The sequence below is a fragment of the Oncorhynchus nerka genome, linkage group LG16 (assembly GCF_034236695.1).
Source record: "Oncorhynchus nerka isolate Pitt River linkage group LG16, Oner_Uvic_2.0, whole genome shotgun sequence".
NCBI lineage: Eukaryota > Metazoa > Chordata > Actinopteri > Salmoniformes > Salmonidae > Oncorhynchus > Oncorhynchus nerka.
The window spans coordinates 35450273-35476620 of NC_088411.1; the positions used below are offsets into that span (position 1 = coordinate 35450273).

A 26348-nucleotide genomic window follows, 5' to 3' on the forward strand; every position below is an offset into this window, starting at 1 on the left:
AGATTGATGAGGACATTTATTTTTAATCCATTTTAGAATAAGGCTGTAACGTAACAAAATGTTGAAAAGGTCTAGGGGTCTGAATACTTTCCGACTGCACTGTATATTTGGCCTTGTGTTGTGTCCTGCTGAAAGATGAATTCCTCACAGTGTCTGGAGTTTTTTTTTTTCATTGAACCTTTAACTAGGCAAGTCAGTTAAGAACACATTTTTGTTTACAATGACGGCCTACCAAAAGGCAAAAGGCCTCCTGTGGGGATGGGGGCTGGGATTAAAAATAAAAATGGACAAAACACACATCACGACAAGAGAGACAACACTACATAGAGACCTTAGACAACAACATAGCAAGGCAGCAACAGATGACAATACACATGACAACACAACATGACAACAACATGGAAGCAACACAACATGGCAACAGCACAAAACATGGTACAAACATTATTGGACACAGACTACAGCACAAAGGGCAAGAAGGTAGAGACAACAATACATCACGCGAAGCAGCCACAACTGTCAGTAAGAGGGTCCATGATTGAGTCTGAATGAAGAGATTGAGATAAAGCAGACTAAAACAGGTTTTCCTCTAGGATTTTGCATGTGCTTGGCTCCATCCCGTTTATTTTTATCCTGGAAAAACTCTTCAGTCTTTGCTGATGTCAACCATACCCATACCATGATGCAGCCAACACCACGCTTGAAAATAAGGAGGCTGTTACTCAATGATGTGGTGTGTTAGATTTGCCCCAAACATAAGGCTTTGCATTTAGGCCAAAAAGTGTATTCCTTTGCCATGTTTTTTTGTAGTATCACTTTAGTGCCTTGTTGCATACAGGATGCATGTTTTAGAATATTTAGATTCTATATATGTTGATGATTTTCACTCTGTCATTTAGGTCACTACCATGTTGTTGATCCATCCTCAGTTTTCTCCCATCACAGCCATTGAACTCTGTAGCTGTTTCAAAATTACCAAGGGCCTCAATGTTGCCATCCCTGAACAGTTTCCTTCCTGTCCTGCAGCTCAGTTCAGAAGGACAACTTTGTGTGTGGGTGGTTTAATACATCATCCACGGCATCATTATTAACTTGACCATGCTTAAATAGGTATTCAATATTTGATTTGTTATTGTTACCCATCTACCAATCACTGCCTTTCTTTATGGGGCTTTCGCAAAGCTCCCTGGTCTTTGTAGTTGTATCTGTTTGAAATTCAATAGTTGACTGAGGGACCCTACAGATGTTGTGTCTATGGGGGACAGAGGAAGGAGTAGTCATTTAAAAAAATCATGTCAACCCCTATTATTTCACACAGAATGAGCCTATGTAACTTATTATGTAATTTGTAAAGCCAAATGTTCCTCCTGAACTAATTTAGGTTTCCTAAATAAAAATACTATATTTGAGATATTACATTTTTATTAATTAGAAAAAAAAAGAACAAAGTTTAATTTCTTTTACACTTTGACATTATGGACTATTTTGTGTAGATGAACAAAAAAAATCACAATAACGCAATTTGGAAAAAAATACAAGGTGGTTGAATACTTATGATACCCAAGTTGGCATCTGTCTGGTGCCTTCTTAGCTGAAATAATGTTAAACATCAGCAGAATCAAGAGTATTTGTTTAAATAATCATCTTATAAAGGGCTCTATGGATACTGTTATACTAGAATTGTCTAACTCTCCGTAAAGCACAACTTTAAAACAAACCCCAGAGAGAGGGAGGATTACCAGTTTAATGTCTAAAAATGTGAATATAATGCATCACCACAATCACAAATATGAGCCTATTTTTCTACAGTATCGATGTCTTACACAGATAATCATGTCTGACAGAAGGGACATTTTGTTTTCCTTTCACACTGTATTGCCACTTGAATATGCACACCAAATCTGTCTATCTATCTAAAGACCAATTACTGCACTCAGTGACATTTCCATATTTAGAGAGAATGGAGCGTGCCCAGAAATACAATGACTAAACCAATTGGGACCTAATGCTTAATACCAGCCACCAGTCTTCTTTTGTGCCCCTGTCTGAGCAATACCATACATGCAAATAGTTATTGACCTTGGTTTAAAGTACTTCAGTAAAAATACTTTAAAGTACTACTTAAGTAGTTTTTGGGGGTATCTGTACATACTATTTATATTTTTGACAACTTTTACTTCTACATTCATAAAGAACATAATGTACTTTTTACCCCATACATTTTCCCTGACACCCAAAAGTACTCATTCTATTTTGAATGCTTAGAAGGACAGGAAATTGGTCCAATTCACACACTTATCAAGAGAACATCCCTGGTCATCCTTACTGCCGCTGATCTGGCAGACTCACTAAACACATATGCTTAGTTTGTAAATTATGAGTTTTTGGAATGTGCCCTTGACTTAAGGACAAGGAAATGGTGCTGTCTGGTTTGCTTAATATAAAGAATTTGAGATTATTTATACTTTTACTTTTGATACTTAAGTATATTTGAGCAATTGCATTACATTTTTTATACTTACATATATTTATAACCAAATGCTCTTAGACTTTTACTCCAGTAGTGGTTAACTGGGTGACATTCACTTTTACTTGAGTCATTTTCAATTAAGGTATCTTTACTTTTACAAAGGTATAGCAATCGTGTACTTTTTCCACAACTGGTTATTGACATGCACAAGTTAGCATCTCCAAGACGTACACATATCTGTGATGCCTCTTCACTTAACAACAAGATAGACAAGTGTCTTATTAATAGCCTTCCTCTCAGGGGAAGACAAATATAGAGACACAAATACAGTGCTGAGTTGTTACACTGATGTTGGAAAGTTGTTAACGATTGTGAGGTAGTCAACCAGAGACCACTTCAAACTCAATCAAATATGATTTTATGCAATTGAAGGGCTACAAAAAGGCATTTACCCTGACTTGAGCTTTTTTTTTTACTCTTTGTTCACACCCTAAGCGTTACACACAGTTGACTGTGTCTATAGGGAGACATCCCATGCTTACTGTATATAGTACAGTATATTGATTGGTCAATATACACTGTTCAGTACACTGACTGGCCGGCAGAACAGATGTTTGCTAGAAGATTCCTTGATTTCCCAATTTTCCAATAGAATACCACTCAGAGGCCTTTTGGTGCTAATAGATTACTGGACTTGCCCTCTCCATTCATTTTCTGCGACAGTGCATTTGTGGCCAAGGTAAAGATAGAGCCTGTAGGTATAAAGAGCCTGTAGGTATGTAGATATAAAATAAGAGACCGTAGGTTACGTTGAAATACTCAAACAGGTAGTTAAAGACTTTCTCCTCATATGTCTTGGTGTGTGGTGTAATACTACTAAATATCCTCCCACTGGGGCTCAACAATGGCATACTTTTGTGTGAGTTGCCCTCAAGCCTATAAAAACAATACCATATATGACCATCAATGGTATTTCTGCAGAAAGGCTTTGAGCAATTTGTTTCTTTTGAATCAAAAATGTGAATACTTTGTTCATGAATTATGCATTAGTACTATTAGCAGTGGCTTATATACAGTACCTCATCCCAATGACCAGGCTTCTGGGCTCTTCCATGGCAACGATTGAAATGTCTCTGAATTGCTCTCATTTTTCTTATTATACAATTCAGAGACATTTCAACCAATAAAGAGCCCTGTGTGTTGTGACAGTTACCTGATTTCCTGCCTTGATCATGGGGAGATTCTCAATCGGTTTTGCTAACTCCTCCGTCCTGATCATGGGGAGATTCTCAATCGGTTTTGCTAACTCCTCCGTCCTGATCATGGGGAGATTCTCAATCAGTTTTGCTAACTCCTCCGTCCTGATCATGGGGAGATTCTCAATCGTTTTTTTGCTAACTCCTCCGTCCTGATCATAGTGATTTACTTTATCTTTCTCCTCAGAGGGAGGCTCCCTGTCTTCCTGGTAATGACCTGGTGCTGACTGGCTCCGTAGCCTTTATTGACTAGTTGACAGGTAACTATCACGACACACAGGGTTTTATTGATCACTCAAGTATGGAAAGTCTTTATATCAATTCCCCACCAGCCACCACCCTGGCCAAACGGCTACTAGTGTTATGTTGATGGTCAAATATACAGAATAATAGTTACTTGAGGCACTAAAACTAAATACATTTTTCACAAACACTGTGGTTTATGAATGGAGCAAAGGTTGGAATGAGTGACATCATGTTGGTGCCTGGCAGCTTTCATTGAATAGGAACCACAAATAATTGTGTTTTCTTTCCACCATTCCTGTTTGACCGCATGGTCAAACATTACAATACGATCTGTCCATTCCTTTTATTCATACAAATTGAACAGATTCTCAATCTAATGGAGGGAGCTGGTAACACGACTCTTGCCTTGGGAGATACTGCCATCTTCTGGGTAGAATAGAGAACATCATATGAGAAAATGGTATCTCTCGTGGACAGACTACACATTTGACTGATTACGTGAGATTTTAGTTCTGGATTACCCGAGAAGACTGACAATGAAACATTAAATTTTTACTGATCGGACAGTTGGATTACCATTTTTGGCCAGGTCGCAGTTGTAAATGAGAACTTGTTCTCAACTAGCCTACCTGGTTAAATAAAGGTGAAATAAAAAATAAAATAAAAATTTAAACATAAAACAGCAGTTTGTTATGTTGTATGTCATTCTAAATAATACAAATATATCACTAATTACTAAATAATGAATGGTCACTTGAAAGTAATATCCACATTAATATTTGATACATTTTTGTCACTGTGAATGATCACTGAAATACATCTTGGGTGATGAGATCATCTTGATATATCTTAATCTATGTACTCCATGCATTTTGCTAGTAATGCATTCATACAAACAGAGGTGTCACCAGAGACGGAAGAGGAAGCGAGACATCCTACTCCCAAATGATTTCTGCTTCATATACAGCCACCCCACCCCGTTAGGCAGACGAGAACTGACCTTTTTTAATGGTAAAAGGCCTGAGTGGGACATCTTAATTCTTCCACCATCTTTGGGGTCACTCACTTAAACCACTTCCTGAATGTCTTTGCATTCCATTTACTACAGGAGGCCAGGGATTGGCCGGCCTTTGTAGGCTTGTTCCTCCCCATCAGCAGAACCATTCCTGCCCCTCCTCAAACAGGAGACTCCTCCTCCGCCCTCATCGACCCCTCTCATCTGCTGCCCGTATGTGTACTATGTGCTCCGAGTTGTTCCACTGGGCGACATTCCCTCTTCTCTGCCTGTGACTGACTGCAGAGGGATGAGGCTCCCTCAGTACCAAGGCCCAATGCAGCACACCCAACATACCCCAACCCAGCCAGGCAAGATCTGGAGTTACTGAGTCAGTCTGAGCCCATCTGAAACAAGCCAAGCAGTGTGCTGCTGCTATTGTTGCTCTGCCTGAGGTAAGTCAGCACTATTTTCATCAGAGTCCAGACAGACAGTCCAGCGGTTCATTTAGTACTAGTGTATAATGTTAATTAGTTTATGTTCAGGGAACATTCTACAAGAGAACACAGAAGGGAGGATGTTATAGTATAGAATATATATATATCTCTCAGGGAGGATGTTATAGTGTAGAATATATATATATATATATCAGGGAAAATGTTACAGTATAGAATATATATCTCAGGGAGGATGTTACAGTATAGAATATATATATATCAGGGAAAATGTTACAGTATAGAATATATATCTCAGGGAGGATGTTACAGTATAGAATATATATCTCTGGGAGGATGTTACAGTATAGAATATACATCTCAGGGAGGATGTTACAGAGTGTAGAGGACATATCTCAGTCCACGTGTAACTGGTAGAACGGGAGGGTGCCGCAGGAAATCAGAGTCATATGATAGTGCAGCACTGACTGGCAAATCAGCAGGAAAACAGCAGAAACGTTACTGACACTGTCAGTGGAGACAATGGACTCCACAGTCCTGGTTCCTGCTTGCTTCTGAAAATATAAGAAGGTTGTTCCGACTGTAGAATCAGGAAATGGAATAGGCAAGTTAATAGAATCTGTATGGTTCCACGGAACAATGTTCAGCTTATTTAGTTAATGGATCCAAGACCAACATATTTATAATCATATTGCTCAGATTTATTACATTGTTTATCATTTTGTTTATCTCTCTCCATGAGTTCATGACATGCTGTGTTATGGTCCAGATTCAAAACTAAGGACAATAAAGTGCACATTATACTGCGTCAGAATATTCCTGTTTTATGTTGGTTTGTGACCAACTGACACTCTGTGGGCACTCAGTTGGCATCCCTGTATTTGTGTAACACTTCGACTTCTCTCCTCTCTTACTGCAGACTAAATAGTTGTTTGTCCAGGTCCCCGGACCATCTTGGGTTGAAGTGATCTTCACCATGTATTCCCCTCAGAGTTTACATCGCTGGGGCATCACTCATACTGAGAGCATGGAGCGACTTGCATACAGTCAAGGTAAACAAGAGCAGATAGCTTACAATTTCTTCTCAATCATGTTGTGGTACAATTGGCCACAACACTATTTTTTCAAACTGAGAATTACAGACACAGACATGGAAAAACTGGAATCCTACTAAAATGCTCCATTGAATTATGAAAACTATCAATTTCAGATAATTTATTAACTTTGGAGGGACATGCATCAAGTTTATCTAGTGACCATTTTTCATTCATTACTAAGTAAGATTATTCATATCTGTGAACTTTTAATGACAAGAAATATTCATGTCTGATCAACACTTCTATTTTCTCTTAACACTGTATAGAGCTAGGCAAGTATACTAATTGTTTTATTAATATTTAATTACTTAAATCATATTTTATTTTACTCCATTTAAATAATTGATACCATATCATTATATTATACAGTACTTCAAATTGTATGCAGAAATAACTTGATTTCTTCCAGCCCGCGGTAGAGGGTAGCAGAATCCCAAGTATCTCACGCCATTACGTAGTGCATTGTGTGCGTTTTTGACGCCTCCCATACGGACCTGAGGGATTCGGCTTCATAGGATCTTTACACTCTGCGGCGAATAAGGGATAGTCATTTGTCATTGATAACTGTGAAAGCGGCGTTCACACTTAGAATGTAGACGAAATGTGATAGGCATTATAGTGTTGGGATTGGATGGTTTAGCAATGCTATCCCAGACATTTCTGCAACAATGGTCGCCAGGTGAATTGTCCGTATGATATTTCGACGATGGCGACACCTGCAGAGCACGACCTTACATTAGCTGAAGCAGAGAGCAACAAAGAGAAGTCTCAAGTATTCGGAATCCTTAGGTTTCAGGAAGAAAAATCGACCGGTGAAAAAGCTAGCACCACCACGTCCACGACCATGAGAGCCGGGGACGGGAGATGGCAGGCCCCCATATTTGCACTAGCCAGGAAAGCATCAGAGACCTTTTCAGGAAGCAGCAGTCATGTTTTGGCGAAGGTAGCGGAACCCACATCTTTTGTAAACGAATGGAGTGCCCAAGGTAAATTGGATTTATGTGCTCGTTTTGTTGTTTGATTTTGCATAGATCAACACAGCTGTCATCCCGTTCCTGCTCCATACATGTTGCTACAGTATCAAATGCATATGTGTCGGTCATTGTTGATTGTGCGACATGCATCTATTTTTCTGCGTGAGTTTACGCATCGGCGGAAGAATCTGTTTGGAATTATTCTCTTATCAATTCAACTCATTCACTGTCAAATGGTGATTAACCAATAGCTAGTTAGAACCACACCCCGAGCTCATATCGTGATCCAGATGCGATGCTTGCTGCAGTTACTTTGGGTGATTCAGACCAGTTGCTTCCCTTGTGGCGTGGGAATAGGCCTGTAACGCACATTAATAGATCTCTCAACTACTGACGACTCTGATCTGAAGCAGAATAGCAACGTGATAGATGGCATCATTTGCCCCATGTGTCAGTTGCATATTTACAGCTAAAGGCCAGTGCAAATCTGTTTCTGAACAATGTTTTCTTCTGGTTCCATCAGAAATCGTAATGAAACACTCATCACAAATTTTGTTGATCAGAAAAGGTTATTTATTTGCCAGGATGAAACCCAATAACGTGCCTACATACAACACATATTGCAGAGAACTATGAAATGGACTATGAAATGTGAGATGATGAATTGATGACTGTTTATTGACGTAATGTAGATGGGCATTACAGATGTCAACATGTGCTGTATGTTTGTGTGCACCACTATGCAAAACATAATGGCATGGCTCTTTGTTGACATACTATAGGTAGTGTTTGAATTGACCAGTCCCAAATGTGGGTCTGTTTCCTTCCCTCTCCAGCTCTGCGGGACCCTATGGCGATGGAGAGAGCCAACCTGCTGAACATGGCCAAGCTCAGCATCAAAGGCCTGATCGAGTCGGCCCTCAGTTTTGGACGCACCCTGGACTCCGACTACCCTCCACTCCAGCAGTTCTTCGTTGTCATGGAGCACTGCCTCAAACATGGTCTCAGAGGTATTCACTTATCATCGTTACCATGGTGCAGAACTAGTTGAATCCCATTCATAATGTTGACACTATCAGCTCATGGACACATTTTTATTACATAATGATTTGTTATGTTCATTAATCAACACATACTGTATCATCCTGTTGGCAGGACGTGCCGGAATATATAAATATGCTATAATCTCCCCTTTCCCATTATTTTCTTGATTGTTAAAGATGCAACAACATACTTTCTCGACTGTGTTGTGTAACATTACCCATGAGATAAGGCTCAATGTTTATTCTTGCACCCACAGTGAAGAAGTCATTTCTTGGATACAACAAGTCTCTGTGGGGTCCTCTGGAGATGGTGGAGAAGTTGTGTCCCGAGGCAGGAGAGATCGCAGCCAGCGTCAGGGACCTACCAGGACTAAAGTATGGTACCAGAAGAGAGAGAGAGAGATGACTGTAGCTGACATTTCTATGTAGAAAAATGGAGAGATTAACTTCTTGATTAGGGCTTGATTCAATCCGTATCGCCGAAGTTCAACGATGTAGCACGCTTGAAGTTTTAAGGTAATTACGGATTAAGTCGACATGCAGCATTTACCTTGAATTCAGTCTCCACTAATGAGGGAGCCTTGGCTTTAAATGTCAATCACGCTGTAAAGCTGATCTTCAGCGATAAGGATTGAATCGAGCCTTTATTTTCGTGACATTTAGTTAGAAATAGCTAAGAACAAGACAAACAGGCCAATGCAATTGGGCATGCCCAAACATGTTGGCTTTCGTTTGTCATGTTTTTCAGTTAACTAAGGGGTTGACACATTTGAGCTCACCAGAAGAACAGTGTATTTTCTTTTCAGAAATGTATATTTTATGAACTTTGTGTTCACGTTGGTTTTGTTTACATTTGTAGGCCCTAATGACCACTACGCTTCACTGCAAGCAGAAAGTATACTACTAGTTTAAAAGCACTAGGCCTAATTGGATCCCTGTGTTCACTGATATGCTAAAGAGAAACTTGAGCCAGAAAAAGGAAGTGCCTCAATGTATTTTTGTACTTTCGCTTCATGTTTTTCATTAAGACTGAAACTCTGGTGAAGCACAATTTCAGCCCAGATTATAAAGGGAACCCCATATGGAAAGGTTAAGACATACAGTGCATTCGGAAAGTATTCAGACCCTTTGACTTTTTCCACATTGTGTTACGTTGCAGCCATTTTCTAAAATGGATTAAATATAATCCCCCCCCATCAGTCTACACACAGCAATGACAAAGCAAAAACAGGTTTTTCATTTTTTTTGCTAATTAAAAAGCAACAATAATAATGAAATATGACATTTACACAGGTATTCAGACCCTTTACTCAGTACTTCGTTGAAGCACCTTTGGCTGCGATTATGGCTGCGATTATTCTTGGGTATGACGCTACAAGCTTGGCACACCTGTATTTGAGGAGTTTCTTCCATTCTTCTCTGCAGATTCTCTCAAGCTCTGTCAGGTTGGATGTGCGGGTCACCGCACAGCTATTTTCAGGTCTCTCCAGGGATGTTCGATCGGGTTCAATTCCAGGCTCTGGTTGGGCCACTCCAGATCTCTGGCCACTTTACCATAAAGGCCTGATTGGTAGAGTGCTGCAGAGATGGTTGCCTACCATTTCCACAGAGGAACTCTGGAGCTCTGACAGTGACCATCCGCTTCTTGGTCACCTCCCTGACCACGACCCTTCGCCCCGATTGCTCAGTTTGGCCGTGTGGCCAGCTCTAGCAAGAGCTGGAATGATGGAGGCCACTGTGTTCAATGCTGCAGACATTTTTTGGTACCCTTCCCTGTATCAATCCTGTCTCGGAGCTCTGCGGACAATTCCTTCGACCTCATGACTTGGTTTTTGCTCTGACATGCACTGTCAACTGTGGGACCTTTTATATAGACAGGTGTGTGTCTTTCCAAATCATGTGGAATTAGGCTGCGGTGACCGTAATACCACCACACCAGCGGTCACGAGTTCTGAAGTTAGTCAAATTCTATGTGATCGTTTAGTCACGGTAATTAGACTTCTCCAAGCTCTGATGCTGCTGATTGTCATTAGTAGCCTACCAAACTTACTGGTACTCAGCACTCTATTGTCCCTCTAATCACTCTGACATCAATGCAAATGTCATCTAAAATCTAATCAAACACTTCATGAGAGCCCATAAGCTCGTGTTGCGCAACAATTCTATAGGCTATGCAATTGTGTGAGAACCGAGTGATGGCCTCTATTAAAAAGAGGAGGATCCCATCAGTTTTCTATAGGCTAGGCCTACTATATTTATTTCTCAACTTTCCTAATATTAAGCAAATATTAATCACATTGCTTCTCTTTACAACAGGAGTATAGACTACCTAGCTGGCATGAAAATGAACCACAGGAAAAGCATCCTCCATTTGCTATTTAAGTGCAGAGATTACATGTATTTTTCCCCCCTGCCCCTGCTTCGAGACAGGTGCATGATAGTGGTTCATTCTAAATCAAAACAAATTTCACACATATATTATTTAGTATATGCAAAGACAAGATTAAATCAAGAAATAGTGTGATCGGTGACAATATTAGCCTATCACTTGTGAATGATGCCCAGCTTAAGGCAAAAGTGCATTTTTTCCCCCTTCTACTTTTTCAAATAATAGTTGCACACCTCATGTAGCATAGCCCATAGGCCTGTATGTTTTGATAAGGGTTGTAATCACAACTAAAGTGGCCAAATAACTTCTTTAAAATGAAGCACATGAATCTGCTTTACAACAGGTGTAGAGTCTAACTGGCATACATACTGTATGCAGCGCGTGAGTTTCAAGGTCTGGGAAGATAACTTTCACCATAAAAATGCACATTAATAATAAAAGCATTACATGCATATTCACATTTGTGTTCATTTTGATAATGGTGTTTTCCCGTTAATAGAACAACATCTGCTTTTATAGCCTACTGCCGTGTGCGCATTGCTGCGCTTATTATGTGAAGAAATAGACTGATAGTTTATCAACATTTTAAGCTAAATGTTCTGATCTGTTGCATCAGCCTCATTGCATAAAACAAGTTTTTTTTTTGATTGCTAGTGGTTGTGTTCATTTGGGATCTATCGCATCCCGCAACTGTCCCAGACTATGTTTGGAATATTTATTTCTCGTACAGAATAGAATAGGTCAACTGTTGTACTATGGGGGATAGTAGATTGACATAGGCTAGTGCTTTTGCTGTTCGTTAGGCCTAAAACTAAATGTGGACAGTTCTTGCAATATATTCAATATGCACCTCAGATTTGGATAAGGACTCACGCAGTTGCGTCCTGGATGTGTCTGTCTTCACTTGAAAGACATTATCAAGTGCTTCTCAAATTGTGAATGAGAGACTGACGAAGTGTGTACAGCCTGCGCAAAAAAACAAAGCAGAGCTCATGCCTTTTCAAGTGACTTTTTTCAAATCATCATTAGTCACATCATGCAGCCTTACAATGTATTACAAATCAAAACATATAGCCCCACGTTTGTAGAACAACTAAAGTTATATTAATAACTCTAAATTTAAGCATATAGGAGTACCTATTTCTTTGTTAACGGCTCAACAAAAATTGCGCACTCCCTCAAATCGGTTGGAGAAAACATATTTGTTCAATTTTGTTCTTCATACTATAAAATAATGCCACAGATTTCTAAGCAAATCTTGTTTGCTAAATGAACATGTGTAGCCCAACGCCATTTGACAGATCAGGAACTAACATAAGGACAACTCAGAGTATGCTATTATGTTCTTCTGAAATAGACTACATTTTTTTCATTTCATGCTTCTTTAGACCTGTCTAAAATACATAATGGATTTCTTGTGAAGGTGAAGGCTATATTGCATGGATTTATTAGACTTTTTAAAATGTAGATGTTCCAAAGGTCAGTGGCTTGTAGGCTATGTGTGGAAGCCAGGAGATGCTAAATGTGTTTATGCTAATTAACAGTCAATTACCGTGAGACCGACAGTTATTTGCTTGACAATCTCCGGCTGACAAAATGTTTTAATCGCCACAGCCCTATGTCCTATCAATTGAATATATAACACAGGTGGGCTCCAATCAAGTTGTAGAAACAGCTTAAGGATGATCAATGGAAACAGAATGCACCTGAGCTCAATTTCGAATCTCATAGCAAAGGGTCAGAAGACTTAATTTTTTTGCTTAAAATTTCAACATTTTTTTTTTAAATTAAAAAAAGAAAATCTTTGTCATTTTTAAATGTTTTAAATTTCACCTTTATTTAACCAGGTGGGCAAGTTGAGAGCAAGTTCTCATTTACAACTGCGACCTGGCCAAGATAAAGCATAGCAGTGTGAACAGACAACAACACAGAGTTACACATGGAGTAAACAACATTATTCGATGAGGGGGGAAAATTATTCAATCCATTTTAGAATAAGGCTGTAACTTAACAAAATGAGAAAAGGGGAAGGGGTCTGAATAATTTGCACTGTATGTTCTATAACCTAGGAAAACAAGCATACACAATTTCCTCCATGTGCTATAAAGATGATGACTCAGCCAGGCTGTTAAACATGAAAACAACTTGCATGTCGATCATAAATCATGCACGCCACATCTAATGTCAACACATACAGTACACAGTGTTTGGCTGTAGTTTTTGTTCCGTTATTGTAGGACTCCGCTGGGCAGAGCTCGGGCCTGGCTGCGTCTAGCCCTGATGCAGAAGAGGCTGGCTGATTACCTCCGCCTTCTGATCACCAGAAAGGACCTGCTAAGGTACTGGAAGGACACCCAGTCTCAACTCACTCACACACTGGTTTTCTCACACACATTTTCATCTCCATTCAAGTCCTTGGGCCGGCAGACAGAGAGCCTCCTCAGTAGTGGTTCACCATCAGCTTCTCAGCAGACGAGACGCTAATACCTTCAGATGGGTAGAAGTGGTGTCAGTTATTTTCTATAAGAAAACTGTTAGAATAAGCAGTGATGGTATATACAGTGCCTATCTTAAGTATTCACCCCCCCTTGAAGCTTCACATTTTCTTGTTACAAAAGTGAAACTTCATTTTTAAAATATGGTCAATGATCTACACAAAACACTGTCAAAGTGGAAAAAATATCCACAGCAACATTATTAACTTGACCGCGCTTGCTTAAACAAAGGGAGTGAACTTATGCAACAACTATATTTTAGTTATTAATTTGTAAACATTGTATGTGATGATGATTTGATGTGAAATATGGCGTTTTGCACCCACAGTGATTTCTATGAGAATTCTGCTGTGATGGTAGAGGAGGAGGGTGCTGTCATCGTTGGCCTGCTGGTGGGACTCAATGTGATCGATGCCAACCTTTGTGTCAAGGGAGAAGACTTGGATACACAGGTGAGTCACCCCCCCCACCACACTTCAGTCATTGTTCTAAAATTCCCCATGACAGCCTTTAAAATAGGCAAGTGAGAGGACACCTCAATGTTATTCAGGGTCCTACCCGCGGACGCAGGATCTGCGTTCCTTTCACCTCGTGGAGAGCACTCGCCGCATCCCAACAAACTAATCAAACTAGTATCTACAACTGTCAAAGCCCAAACAAATTAGTATAATCTAAACTGTTCAGCTGTGCTTCAAGTCTATTCAGATTGTAGCAGCATAGTTTATACTCCAGTTGTCTCAGACCAATTTGAGAAGGAATATAGTGGTCAAAGTCTATGCAGAAATGTTCAACATACTGGCTGTGTGACATTTTACATTTCATAGGTTGGGGTCATTGACTTCTCCATGTACTTGAAAAATGACATTGATGACTACAGAAGTGAAGAAAGGTAAAGTAGATACTCTTGTTACTTTAATGAGATGGAATATATCCATTAAAATATATCTACTACTACACATTGTCTTGGATACGCTGAGAAAGATAAAAGTACAGTTGAAGTTGGAAGTTTACATACACTTAGGTTGGAGTCATTAACTTGTTTTTCAACCATTTCACAAATTTCTGTTAACAAACTATAGTTTTGGCAAATCGGTTAGGACATCTACTTTGTGCATGACACAAGTAATTTTTCCAACAATTGTTTACAGACAGATTATTTCACTTATAATTCACTGTATCACAATTCCAGTGGGTTAGAAGTTTACATACACTAAGTTGACTGTGCCTTTAAACAGCTTGAACAATTATGTCATGGCTTTAGAAGCTTCTGATCGGCTAATTGACATAATTTGAGTCAATTGGAGGTGTATCTGTGGATGTATTTCAAGGCCTACCTTCAAACCCAGTGCCACTGCTTGACATCATGGGAAAATCAAAAGAAATCAGCCAAGACCTCAGAAAACAAATTGTGGACCTCAACAAGTCTGGTTCATCCTTGGGAGCAATTTCCAAACGCCTGAAGGTACCACGTTCATCTGAACAAACAATGGTACGCAAGTATAAACGCCATGGGACCACGCAGCTGTCATACCACTCAGGTAGGAGATGTGTTCTGTCTCCTATAGATTAACGTACTTTTGTGCGAAAAGTGAAAATCAATCCCAGAACAACAGCAAAGGACCTTGTGAAGATGCTGGAGGAAACAGGTAAAAAAGTTTCTATATCCACAGTAAAACAAATCCTATATCGACAACCTGAAGGCCGCTCAGCAAGGAAGAAGCCACTGTTCCAAAACCGCCATAAAATAGCCAGACTACGGTTTGCAACTGCACATGGGGACAAAGATTGTACTTTTTGGAGAAATGTCCTCTGGTCTGATGAAACAAAAATGGAACAGTTTGGCCATAATGACCATCGTTACGTTTGGAGGAAAAAGAGGAGGCTTGCAAGCCGAAGAACGCCATCCCAACCGTGAAGTACGGGGGTGGCAGCATCATGTTGTGGGGGTGCTTTGCTGCAGGAGGGGCTGATGCACTTCACAAAATAGATGGTGTCATGAGGGAGGAAAATGATGTGGATATATTGAAGCAACATCAAGACATCAGGAAGTTAAAGCTTGGTCACAAATGGGTCTTCCAAATGGACAATGACCCCAAGCATTCTTCCAAAGTTGTTGCAAAATGGCTTAAGGACAACAAAGACAAGGTATAGGAGTGGCCATCACAAAGCCCTGACCTCAATCCCATAGAAAATTTGTGGGCAGAACTGAAAAAGCGTTTGCGAGCAAGGAGGCCTTACAAACCTGACTTAGTTATACCAGCTCAGTCAGGAGGAATGGGCCAAAATTCACCCAACTTATTGTGGGAAGCTTGTGGAAGGCTACCTGAAATGTTTGACCCAAGTTAAACAATTTTAAAGGCAATGCTACCAAATGATGAAAGAAATAAAAGCTGAAATAAATCGTTCTCTCTACTATTATTCTGACATTTCACATTCTTAAAATAAAGTGGTGATCCTAACTGACCTAAGATAGGGAATTTTTACTACGATTAAGTGTCAGGAATTGTGAAAAACTGAGTTTAAATGTATTTGGCTAAGGTGTATTTAAACTTCCGACTTCAACTGTATATCAAAATACTTAACACTTTCGAACATAAATGTTCTCTCTTCTGATTTATCTTCCATGATTTGTTTTCCCAATAGAAATGGTCAAATAGCAGCCATCCTGGACCAGAAGAACTACGTTGAAGAATTAAACAGGCAGCTTAAGTAAGTACTTTAATATTTTTTCTTTACCATACTGTATCATTGTGATTGTTTTTTGTTTGTTTGTGTGTGTTTGATAATCGCTCAACTGTGTTTTTTTGCTGAGGAAGCTCTTATTTAGACCAAGTTGTTGGCACTGGTTACGCAAATAAAGGTGTCTCTTCTCTTCTATAGTCTTACACTCATTGCTCAACCTCTAAAGAACTCAAGCTCACTAGTTCAACTGCAGGAAATGTAATTCTAAAAGACAATGAAAGTACTTGTGTTTTGTGAGGACCTTTTTTGAAGTCTGTTTTAAACCTGCGATACTTTGAGCAGTGTGCTTCTTCAAACACCTGTTGGGAGAGACTATGAAATGGCACTAAATTAGCACCTGTTGGGAGAGACTATGAAATGGACACTAAATTAGCACCTGTTGGGAGAGACTATGAAATGGCACTAAATTAGCACCTGTTGGGAGAGACTATGAAATGGCACTAAATTAGCACCTGTTGGGAGAGACTATGAAATGGCACTAAATTAGCACCTGTTGGGAGAGACTATGAAATGGCACTAAATTAGCACCTGTTGGGAGAGACTATGAAATGGCACTAAATTAGCACCTGTTGGGAGAGACTATGAAATGGCACTAAATTAGCACCTGTTGGGAGAGACTATGAAATGGCACTAAATTAGCACTTGTATCTTTGGCACAGCTCTTCAGTACACGGCTTACAAGGGAGGGTCGAAAACTTGGAGAAATCAAACTCTAAACTCATTGAGGAGGTATGGCAAAGTCTCTCATTAGTACAGTACTAACATTACGAATCTTTTACCATTTTATACATCTGATTTGGTATTCATTTGAACTTCTTTTCATTGTAGCTGGCGATTGCAAAAAACAACATAATCAAACTACAAGAGGAGAATCATCAGCTTAGAAATGAGAACACTATTATTCTCATGAAAGCTCAGCAGCAACTTGAGGTATGCTTTTTACAATGTCCTGTTCTCTCGCCGTGTCAGTCAACTGTAGAACCTTGTTCCTCATTTGTAGTGTTTGTGGTATTGTGGGTTTGGTCTAATCCACTAATGTCACCTCTGTGTCACTGTCTGTCAGGTGACCCAGGTGGACGTGGACGTGGAGCTGGACACCTACAAGAAGTCGAGGCAGGGCCTGGACGAGATGTACAACGAGGCCAGGAAGCAGCTCAGGGAGGAGTGTCAACTACGCCAGGTCTGTCGTCATCCAGCATTTCCTCTTGATCATTTTTCTATATGGGGCACATTTTCAGTTGAAACCCATTGAAGCCAATGTTTTTTTTCTAGGCAGAGGAAGCAGCTAATGTAGAAAGGGGAGACTCTCACCTTTACAATAGAGGAAACATTGCCAACATAAGCCAATGCAGAATTCTGAAATGGTCTTCTTTGGTTGTAATGAGCATTTAGTAGTATGGTCTGTGTGAGAAAGGTCAGTGCTTTACAGTTGAGCAGGATTTGGGGTGACGGACAGCTGTTCTCCTTGTCCCCCCGCTGTAGGATGTGGAGAATGAGTTGGTGGTGCAGGTGAGCATGAAGCAGGAAATGGATCTGGCCATGAAACTGTTGGAGAAGGACATCCACGAAAAGCAGGACACACTGATCGGCCTCCGCCACCAGCTGGACGAAGTCAAGGCCATCAACGTGGAAATGTACTCAAAAATGCAGGTGCCGTGGAACTTTTTGTGTGGCGGATTTTGCTGGTGCTTTTGTGCATATAGAGTTGCTATGTTGTTTATGTTATCAGGTTATGTTCCAGTGACTATACTGATCTGATGGCTTTGCTGTGTTGTCCACCAGACTTCCGATGACGGCATGAAACAGAAGAACGACATGATCACTCGTTTGGAGGAGAAGACCAATCAAATCACAGCAACCATGAAACAGCTGGAACAAAGGTAAGGGAGTTGACTTAAAATATCCTCTTAAATTATTTGAAGGTAATATTTAAGGCCCGGTTTCCTGGACACAGAGTAAACCTTTCCCTGGACTAAAAAGTACTTTCAATGGAGATGTATAGTCTGGGACTAGGCTTAATCTGTGTGCAGGAAACTGGCCCAGTGGCATGCAGAGTATTTTCTCTTTTTGCATGTAGGTGTATTGTTATGTATGTTTTACCATTATTACAAATCCATTTTGGAGCATTGACTTGGCTGTAGTCTTGTTGTGTTGTGTTGTGTGACCGTAGCTTTGTCGTGTCTCAGTCAACATGGACCATCTCTCCCTTTCTCTTCCATTTGTTTAACGCCATCTTCTTTGTGATATTTTTATGAGAATATTTTGCTTAACAATTTCTTATTTATTTTGGTCAAATGGAAGTTCCCTGATATTGACTTCCTATTTCTCTTTTCTTTTCCTTGTCTTTTATTGCTTCCATTTTTTTACCCTCATGTTTCATTTCATACATATTTCTACATTGATCTTTTACCCTCATACGTATAATTTCATACATATTTCTACATCGATACACTTCCTGTTTTGTCTACTTGGTCTCAATAGTGATAAAGATTTGCTAAGCCAGACGCGAACGCTCGCCATGTCATTCGTAAAATGTGCCAGCGCAGACACTGAGCACCAATACAAGCTTGTTAAAGACATCTCTTTCTGAGCATTCAAACACAACCACTAACTCTCAACAAACACTAGGCAGGGGATTTGTTCATATGCAGTATCGTAAAGTAATGGGTTGACTATTCTTAAAAAGTTTGTTGGTTTTTTAATCAGTCTAATGTTAAGACGAGCTTCTTTCACTAAATGAAGTTTTGTAGTGCATCCTGTTATTGTGGTACTGTAATAACTAATACACTCAAACATATCTGTAAGAGCAAATACTCTACTCATTATAGCCAATAAAAAGTATAATAATTGTCTTTTATCACATGAAATAATAAAGTTAGATGTTTTGAAATTGTGGTCGTGGAATGAATCTTTAAAAATAATTGCCAGCGTTAAATCAGCTCCCTGATTGTGTCCATAGAAATGTTACAAACTGTCTTCAAACTGTCTTCAGATTGGTCTGCCTGTAGATGTCTGGCCATCTTCTCTTTTAGAATGGTCTGCCTGTAGATGTCTGGACATCTTCTCTTTTAGAATGGTCTGCCTGTAGATGTCTGGCCATCTTCTCTTTTAGAATGGTCTGCCTGTAGATGTCTGGCCATCTTCTCTTTTAGAATGGTCTGCCTGTAGATGTCTGGCCATCTTCTCTTTTAGAATGGTCTGCCTGTAGATGTTTGGCCATCTTCTCTTCAGAATGGTCTGCCTGTAGATGTCTGGCCATCTTCTCTTCAGAATGGTCTGCCTGTAGATGTTTGGCCATCTTCTCTTCAGAATGGTCTGCCTGTAGATGTTTGGCCATCTTCTCTTTTAGAATGGTCTGCCTGTAGATGTTTGGCCATATTCTCTTCAGAATGGTCTGCCTGTAGATGTCTGGCCATATTCTCTTCAGAATGGCCTGCCTGTAGATGTTTGGCCATCTTCTCTTCAGAATGGTCTGCCTGTAGATGTTTGGCCTCCCCCTTTTCTTTTGCCAGTTTGTCCCATTGCATCCCAATCCCCTGCACCCCTTTTTCCTTGTGATTGGAGCCTCAGTTTTACCCAGTTGGTTTGAATTACACCAGATTACAGGAGGTTGATCGGGACCGCTGGACCGCAGAAGATGGAACGCGCAAATTCAAGCAGGACTTTGTCAACAAAGCCGACAGCCTCCAAATGCAGATAGCCCAGAGAGAGAAGCAGAGGTAAGAACGCATCCATACGGTATATTTACAGCAGCTCTTAGCACTTGATCCTTCTATATAATAAATATATTGTTTGTCTCTGTACCAAAATGAAGATTTGGGGCTCTATTCATTCTGTATCGCAGAAATTCAGCATTACAGTGTGATTTGAAATTTAAAGGCAGTGTTCCCATGCTAGCGGAGAGTGCCTTCATGGTAAACGCTACAAATGTCGACTCAGTTGGAAATGACTTTTAAATGTTTAGCGCCAATCTTTAGCGATACAGACTGAATAGAGTTATCCGGGATGTTGTTCCTGTTGTAGGTTGCAGCTGGAGACAGACCTAAAGATTGAGAAGGAGTGGCAGCAGACCTTACAAAACAACCTGGAGAGGGAACGAGACATCGTCGCCCAGCTCAGTGCTGAAGCCCAGCAAATAAATGGACTTAAAAAGGTTTGTGAGGGTTCCTCGTAGGGCTTTTTGTGACATTGTGGCATTTAAAAAATATCATGTTCAAGTTCAACATATTTTCCATTTGACGTTGTGTCACAGAGTATATTTACACACAGTGGACTGATGTATTTGACATGTTTTTCTCCAGGAGTTCCACAGGCTGCAGGATGAAAACAGCCAGCTGACTGGAATATGTGACGAACAGGAACAGGCCCTGGAGGAGCTGGGATGCAAACTTAGCGAGTACTTGTCTATTTTAAACTCCTCATTTTATGTGTTTTTATTTAACACGGTCTGTCTTTCAAAAAGGAATGCACCCTCTTACCCACATCCGTTAGAGCAATCTCAATGTACCTTTTCAGAAAGGAGTGGAAAGGAGCAACATGCTTTTATGTTGTGGAGGAGGGACTATAATCACATCCATGATCCTTTTATATGCCTCTTGGCCTTAGTTAGTGCACATACTGTTGCAAAGTTCCTTTTAGGATAAATTGAGAGACGTGAACTCTGTAAACTGATGCCTGGCTTTTCTTATTCTTAACACAGATCAAAACTTAAAATCGAGGACATAAAAGAGGCCAATAAAGCTCTTCAGGTAAGTTTCTCTTGAGGTCTACGTTGTTATTCAAGTGAAAGTTCAGTCCAATCAGACCATTTTTTTGTTCTTATGAAAACAACTGATCTACTAACATGCATGTTAACCTTGGACCATGCTGTTCCACGAGTCGCCTATCTTACAATCAAATATTCCAGGGGGGCCAGATCTGGCTGAAGGACAAAGACGCCAACATCTGTAAACTGTGTGAGAAGGAGTTCTCCATCTCTCGGAGAAAGGTTAGGTTAAACTCATTACATTTTTTGTGTGAAATTAATTGGGACAGTGCTTAACCAGCATGCAACACAAAAAGATGTGACATAGTTGCCATTCTAATTGTAAAACTATGCAAACCATAACGCATATCTTTTCCTTGTGGTGTACTTCTTGCCTAGGTTAGCTGATTTGTGTTTTCCATGCGTCTCATTTCTCTAGCACCACTGTAGAAACTGTGGGGAGATCTTCTGCAATGCCTGCTCTGACAACGAGCTGCCCCTCCCTGCCTCGCCAAAACCAGTGAGGGTCTGTGATACGTGCCACGCCCTTCTTCTCCAACGCTGTTCCTCAAATGCCACATGAGATGCCTCCTTTCAGCCCCATCCACAGCTTTTACTTAGCCCCCCCTCTGAGTTTGTGTGACTGTTATCAGGTATCAAGCATTCATGTTCTCCTAGGTGTTGTCCTTTGTGTAACATGAGATTTGAGATGTTATATCTGTGACACTTATATGACACTAAGGCTGCGTTTTAGATAGACAGCACAATTCTGATGTTTTTTCTCTCACTTTTGACCAATCATATCAGATATTTTGCCAATAATTGGGCAGAAGATCAGAATTGGGCTGCCTGTCTCCACAATAGACTAAAACCATGTGGGCAACTGAGCATATCGTTCTAAATCTGCAGTAAGAATATCAAGAGACGATGCAAAGTATGTTTCTCTACGGACAGAGGAATACAGTGGTTAAGCCTGTTGTCATAAGCCGTGGAGTCATTGGACATAATCATATTTTGGTTTTGTTGAGTCGTGTTATTTCACTTGAATGTGGATGGTCTTACCTGTTGTAATTCACACGTGCCTCTAATAAGCCAAAATACTGAATGAGTACCTTTCACAGATTTGTTTCTGCATGATAGAATGCAGGCACATTTCAGAAGTATGTTTACCAAAAGCACTAATGTTCCCAATGCTGCCTTGGTTATGAAGAAGAAGAAGAAACTACATGAAACAGCACAGCAAATGTATATGTTGTACTTTTGATTACTGACTGAAAAACACAATATTAACTTAAGTAGGTCTAATTATTTATTAACTTAACAATAACTATTATTATCATAAAAATATACTATAGCTACCTAAAGTAGCAAATGATTACGTTTGCAAACATACCCATCTTGTATTTATTTTTATAAAGTGGAAAAAATATTTCATTTCAGAGTATTTGTTATTTTTCTGCACATTTTATTTGAATATTTGTCATACAAGTTTAAAATCTTGTATCAAAGTGACAAATAATTTCAGATGTACTGTACATTAATTTGTGTTTACCAAATTATACACTTGCTGTATATTTTGTTTTGTATTCAATCAGCAAAACAGTGTGTTTCAATGTATAATTTTCCAAAACTGGAATGAATACTTTTCATTAAAAATAAATGGATATGGTACATCTCACATAATCAAAATATATCCTGTGTGCCTTATCAGTTTTCAATATATTCTCTTGTTCACTAGATGCCAGTTACTTTGCAGTGCATCAAAGTTGTCCAGGTCCTGAGGCAGCAATGCATCCCCAAACCATCACACTACCACCACCATGCTTGACCGTTGGTATGAGGTTCTTACTGTGTTCGTTTTTCGCCAGACATAATGGGACCCATTTCATCCAAAAAGTTGACTTAAGTTTGCCAAGAAGCACCTGGATGATCATCATTTTGGAGCGGCAGCCTAGTTGTTAGAGCGTTGGACTAGTAACTGGAAGGTTGCAAGTTCAAACCCCTGAGCTGACAAGGTACAAATCTGTCGTTCTGCCCCTGAACAGGCAGTTAACCCACTGTTCCTAGGCCGTTATTTAAAATAAGAATTTGTTCTTAACTGACTTGCCTAGTTAAATAAAGGTAAGATTTTAAAAAATCAAGACTCTTGGAAGAATGTTCTATGGACAGATGATTCAAAAGTTTAACTTTTGGGATGACATGGGGTCCCATTATGCAAGCATGGTGGTGGTAGTGTGATGGTTTGGGGATGCTTTGCTGCCTCGGGGCCTGGATGACTTGCCTTAATAGAAGGAACCATGAATTAAGCTCCGTATCAGATAATTCTACAGGAGAATGTCAGGCCATCTATCTGTGAGCAGAAGCGCAGTTGGGTCATGCAGCAAGACAATGATCCAAAACACAAGCAAGTTTACATGAAAATGTCTAAAAAGCCACACATTTGATGTTTTGGAATGGCCTAGTCAAAGTCCAGACCTAATCAGTTGAGATATGGCAGGACTTGAAACGAGCAGTTAATGCTTGAAAACCCACAAATGTCGCTGAGTTAAAGCAGTTCAAATCAAATTTGACTTGTCACATGCGCCAAATACAACCTTACAGTAAAGTGCTTACTAGCCCTTAACCAACAATGCAGTTTAAGAAAAATAAGTGTTAAAGTATTTACTAAAATACCATTTTCGAAAAAGAAAAATGCATGCAAGAGTTGGCCAACATTCCTCCACAACGATGTGAAAGACTGATCAATAACTGCAGGAAGCGTTTGGTTGGAGTCATTGCTGCTAAAGGTGGCACAACCAGTTATTGAGTGTAAGGGGCCATTCACACAGGGGCATTGGGTGATGCATAACTTTGTTATTTGTAAACTCGGGTTCCCTTTATCTAATATTAGGTTTTGGTTGGAGATCTGATAACATTCAATATAAAGAAATATGCAAAAATAGAGAATCTGAGAGGGGGAAATGACTTTTTCACGGCACTGTATGATATGGTCATTAGAGTGGACTCTGCTTGTAAATTCAAGGTAGATTTTCCATGAAAATATTACACAATACCCACTGCACCATTCTACGACAACGATCACCTGAATAGGGCCTGCCACACACGCATCTTGTCTGATTTGTGAAAACAGCTCTTGCAAATGTGTGGGGAATATACTTTAAGGCAGGGAGAGGTGGGGAGGGCTACGTGATCTCTAAACATGTACAGTTTTACACTTTGGACTCTTCTCTGACACGACACCCCCCCTCACTCGAACATTGACCCCCTGTGCTAGCAATGACTCAAGTATTTTCTTTTAAGCTTACTGTTTTCATTAAGCCCCACTTTAAGCTGTTTGACCACAGTTGTGAATTCTGTGAATGTAATGTTTTTAAAATTGCATAACTGCCTCCATTTTGCCGGAGCCCAGGAAGAGTAGGGGATCCATAATAAATACAAAAGACCAGCAACACTTCCTTTGACCTGGCTTTTTATTAACTCCTCTGTTTTTGTATTCTAGGGACTCTAGTGAGTAGACTGGACCCTGGTTTTACGGACACAATTTATAGTTTTTTTCTGTACAATGCTATACTTTTATGTGATGTATACAGTAGGCTACTTAAGTATAATTGCTATATAAAGTATAAGTACTTAAGTGTAATTGCTAAAATATACTTAAGTATCAAAAGTAAAAGTATACATAATTTCAAATGCCTTATATAAAGCAAAGCAGACGGCACCATTTTCTTGTATTAATTTATTTACAGAGAGCCAGGGACACACTCCAACACTCAGGCATCCTTTACAAATGAAGCATGTGTGTTTAGTGAGTCTGCCAGATCAGTGACAGTGGTGATGACCAGGGATGTTATCTTGATAAGTGTGTGAATTGGACAATTTCCCTGTCCTGCTAAGCATTCAAAATGTAAGGAATAATTTTGGATGTCAGGGAAAATGTAAAAAGTAGTGTAGTGATGTAAAAGTTGTCCAAAATATACATAGTAAAGTACAGATATCCCCCCCCCCCCCAAAAAAAGTAGTACTTTAAAGTATTTTTACTTAAGTATTTCTGGAAATATGCCCACCTTGAAAATGTAAATATTTCCTCAATTTGGTACTTGAAAAGTTCTCCTGCTGCCTTATAATGATGCATGATTTCAATTTTGATCTGTTTTTGTGAGAGATGTGGCCACTTTCCTTTGTTTCCTGCTGCTTCAATTGAAGGGTGTTGTGCTACTTACTCTGTTGCGGTAAAACCATGTGCGGTTATTATGAGGACAACAACATGTTGGCTTCAACAACAAGTTTTTGGTCGCTTTCTCGTTATAAAAACAGCAACGGTGAGAGTGAAATGGTGAGATTAATGCTATGGCTATTCATGGATGTATTATCTGTGCCTGCTTCAGCCACAATAGGCTTCAGAAAATCGACATGCATGCATCCAATTTATTTAGTCAGGCACGTCTGTTATGTTTATTCCTTATATAATGACAAACTGGGGCGTAGGTTTAACTACTTTTAATGAACATATACTTCAGCTAGAAAACTCCATGTTTAGCCATGCAAGGCATTATTTAACCATCCGCCTAGCCTGCTGGGTAATGTAGTCTAAATGTTATTAACGCATAACAACACAACGTCCACATTATTCTATGTTAGGCCCTATTTCTAAAAATATCCCTAGTGAATTGATGTTGATCATCTGTTGTTTTCTGCTTGATTGAAATTTATATTATTATTTTTGACCCTGCTGGTCATCTATGAACATTTGAACATCTTGGCCATGTTCTTTTATAATCTCCACCAGCACAGCCAGAAGAGGACTGGCCACACCTCATAGCCTGGTTCCTCTCTAGGTTTATTCCTAGGTTCTGGCCTTTCTAGGGAGAATTCCTAGCCACCGTGCTTCTACACCTGCATTGCTTGCTGTTTGGGGTTTTAGGCTGGGTTTCTGTACAGCACATTGTGACATCAGCTGATGTAAGAAGGGATTTATAAATACATTTGATTGATTGAATGGTTGACAGCACGGCCTCCTTAGATTTAAGAAAGAAGGCGTCAAGGTAATGAGTTCATGTTTTCTATTTATTTAGTCAGGTATGTCCACATTATTCAATAAATTATACAATTGTATAAAACAGGTCCTTGAAAATTGTAATTTTAAATTCTTAAAGAATGTATAATCCTAGGCCTATTTTGTTGTATAGGTAGAGTTATGGGCCAATTTGCATATATTCTTCTAAGTACATGTGGAACTGCATAAAAATAAGTTTTATTTTGGTTTCAAACCATTTTGAAATGTTGATCCCAATGTCACACATGGGCCCCATTGTTTATAGAAAGACCCATACATTGCACTGTACACAATTATCTGCACAAAACAGATGAGTTTGAACAAAAAGCTAGGTCATATGAAGTGCTGCTGGACATCTACGGTGGTCAAACAGTTTAATGTGGGGTGCTT

The 26348-nt window shown here is 39.6% G+C and overlaps 1 protein-coding gene across 2 annotated transcripts; it reads left to right on the top strand.

Annotated features, from left to right (window-relative positions):
- The first annotated feature begins 5254 nt into the window (after positions 1–5254).
- Positions 5255–24356, top strand: LOC115144434 (RUN and FYVE domain-containing protein 2-like). 2 transcript variants are annotated; one of them, XM_029685481.2, is made up of 19 exons: positions 5255–5421; positions 6341–6473; positions 8329–8502; positions 8793–8910; positions 13162–13263; positions 13748–13871; positions 14244–14308; positions 16063–16128; positions 16821–16890; positions 16990–17091; positions 17225–17341; positions 17644–17811; positions 17944–18041; positions 19761–19880; positions 20185–20314; positions 20463–20557; positions 20861–20909; positions 21068–21148; positions 21345–24356. In XM_029685481.2, exons 2-19 carry the CDS (start codon positions 6398–6400, stop codon positions 21486–21488), a joined length of 1899 nt encoding a protein of 632 aa, XP_029541341.1. In that variant the 5' UTR covers positions 5255–5421; positions 6341–6397; the 3' UTR covers positions 21489–24356. The 2 variants fall into 2 exon arrangements, with proteins under 2 accessions (XP_029541341.1, XP_029541340.1); XM_029685480.2 differs by lacking the exons at positions 5255–5421; positions 6341–6473 and adding an exon at positions 7000–7504.
- Positions 24357–26348: the final 1992 nt, after the last annotated feature.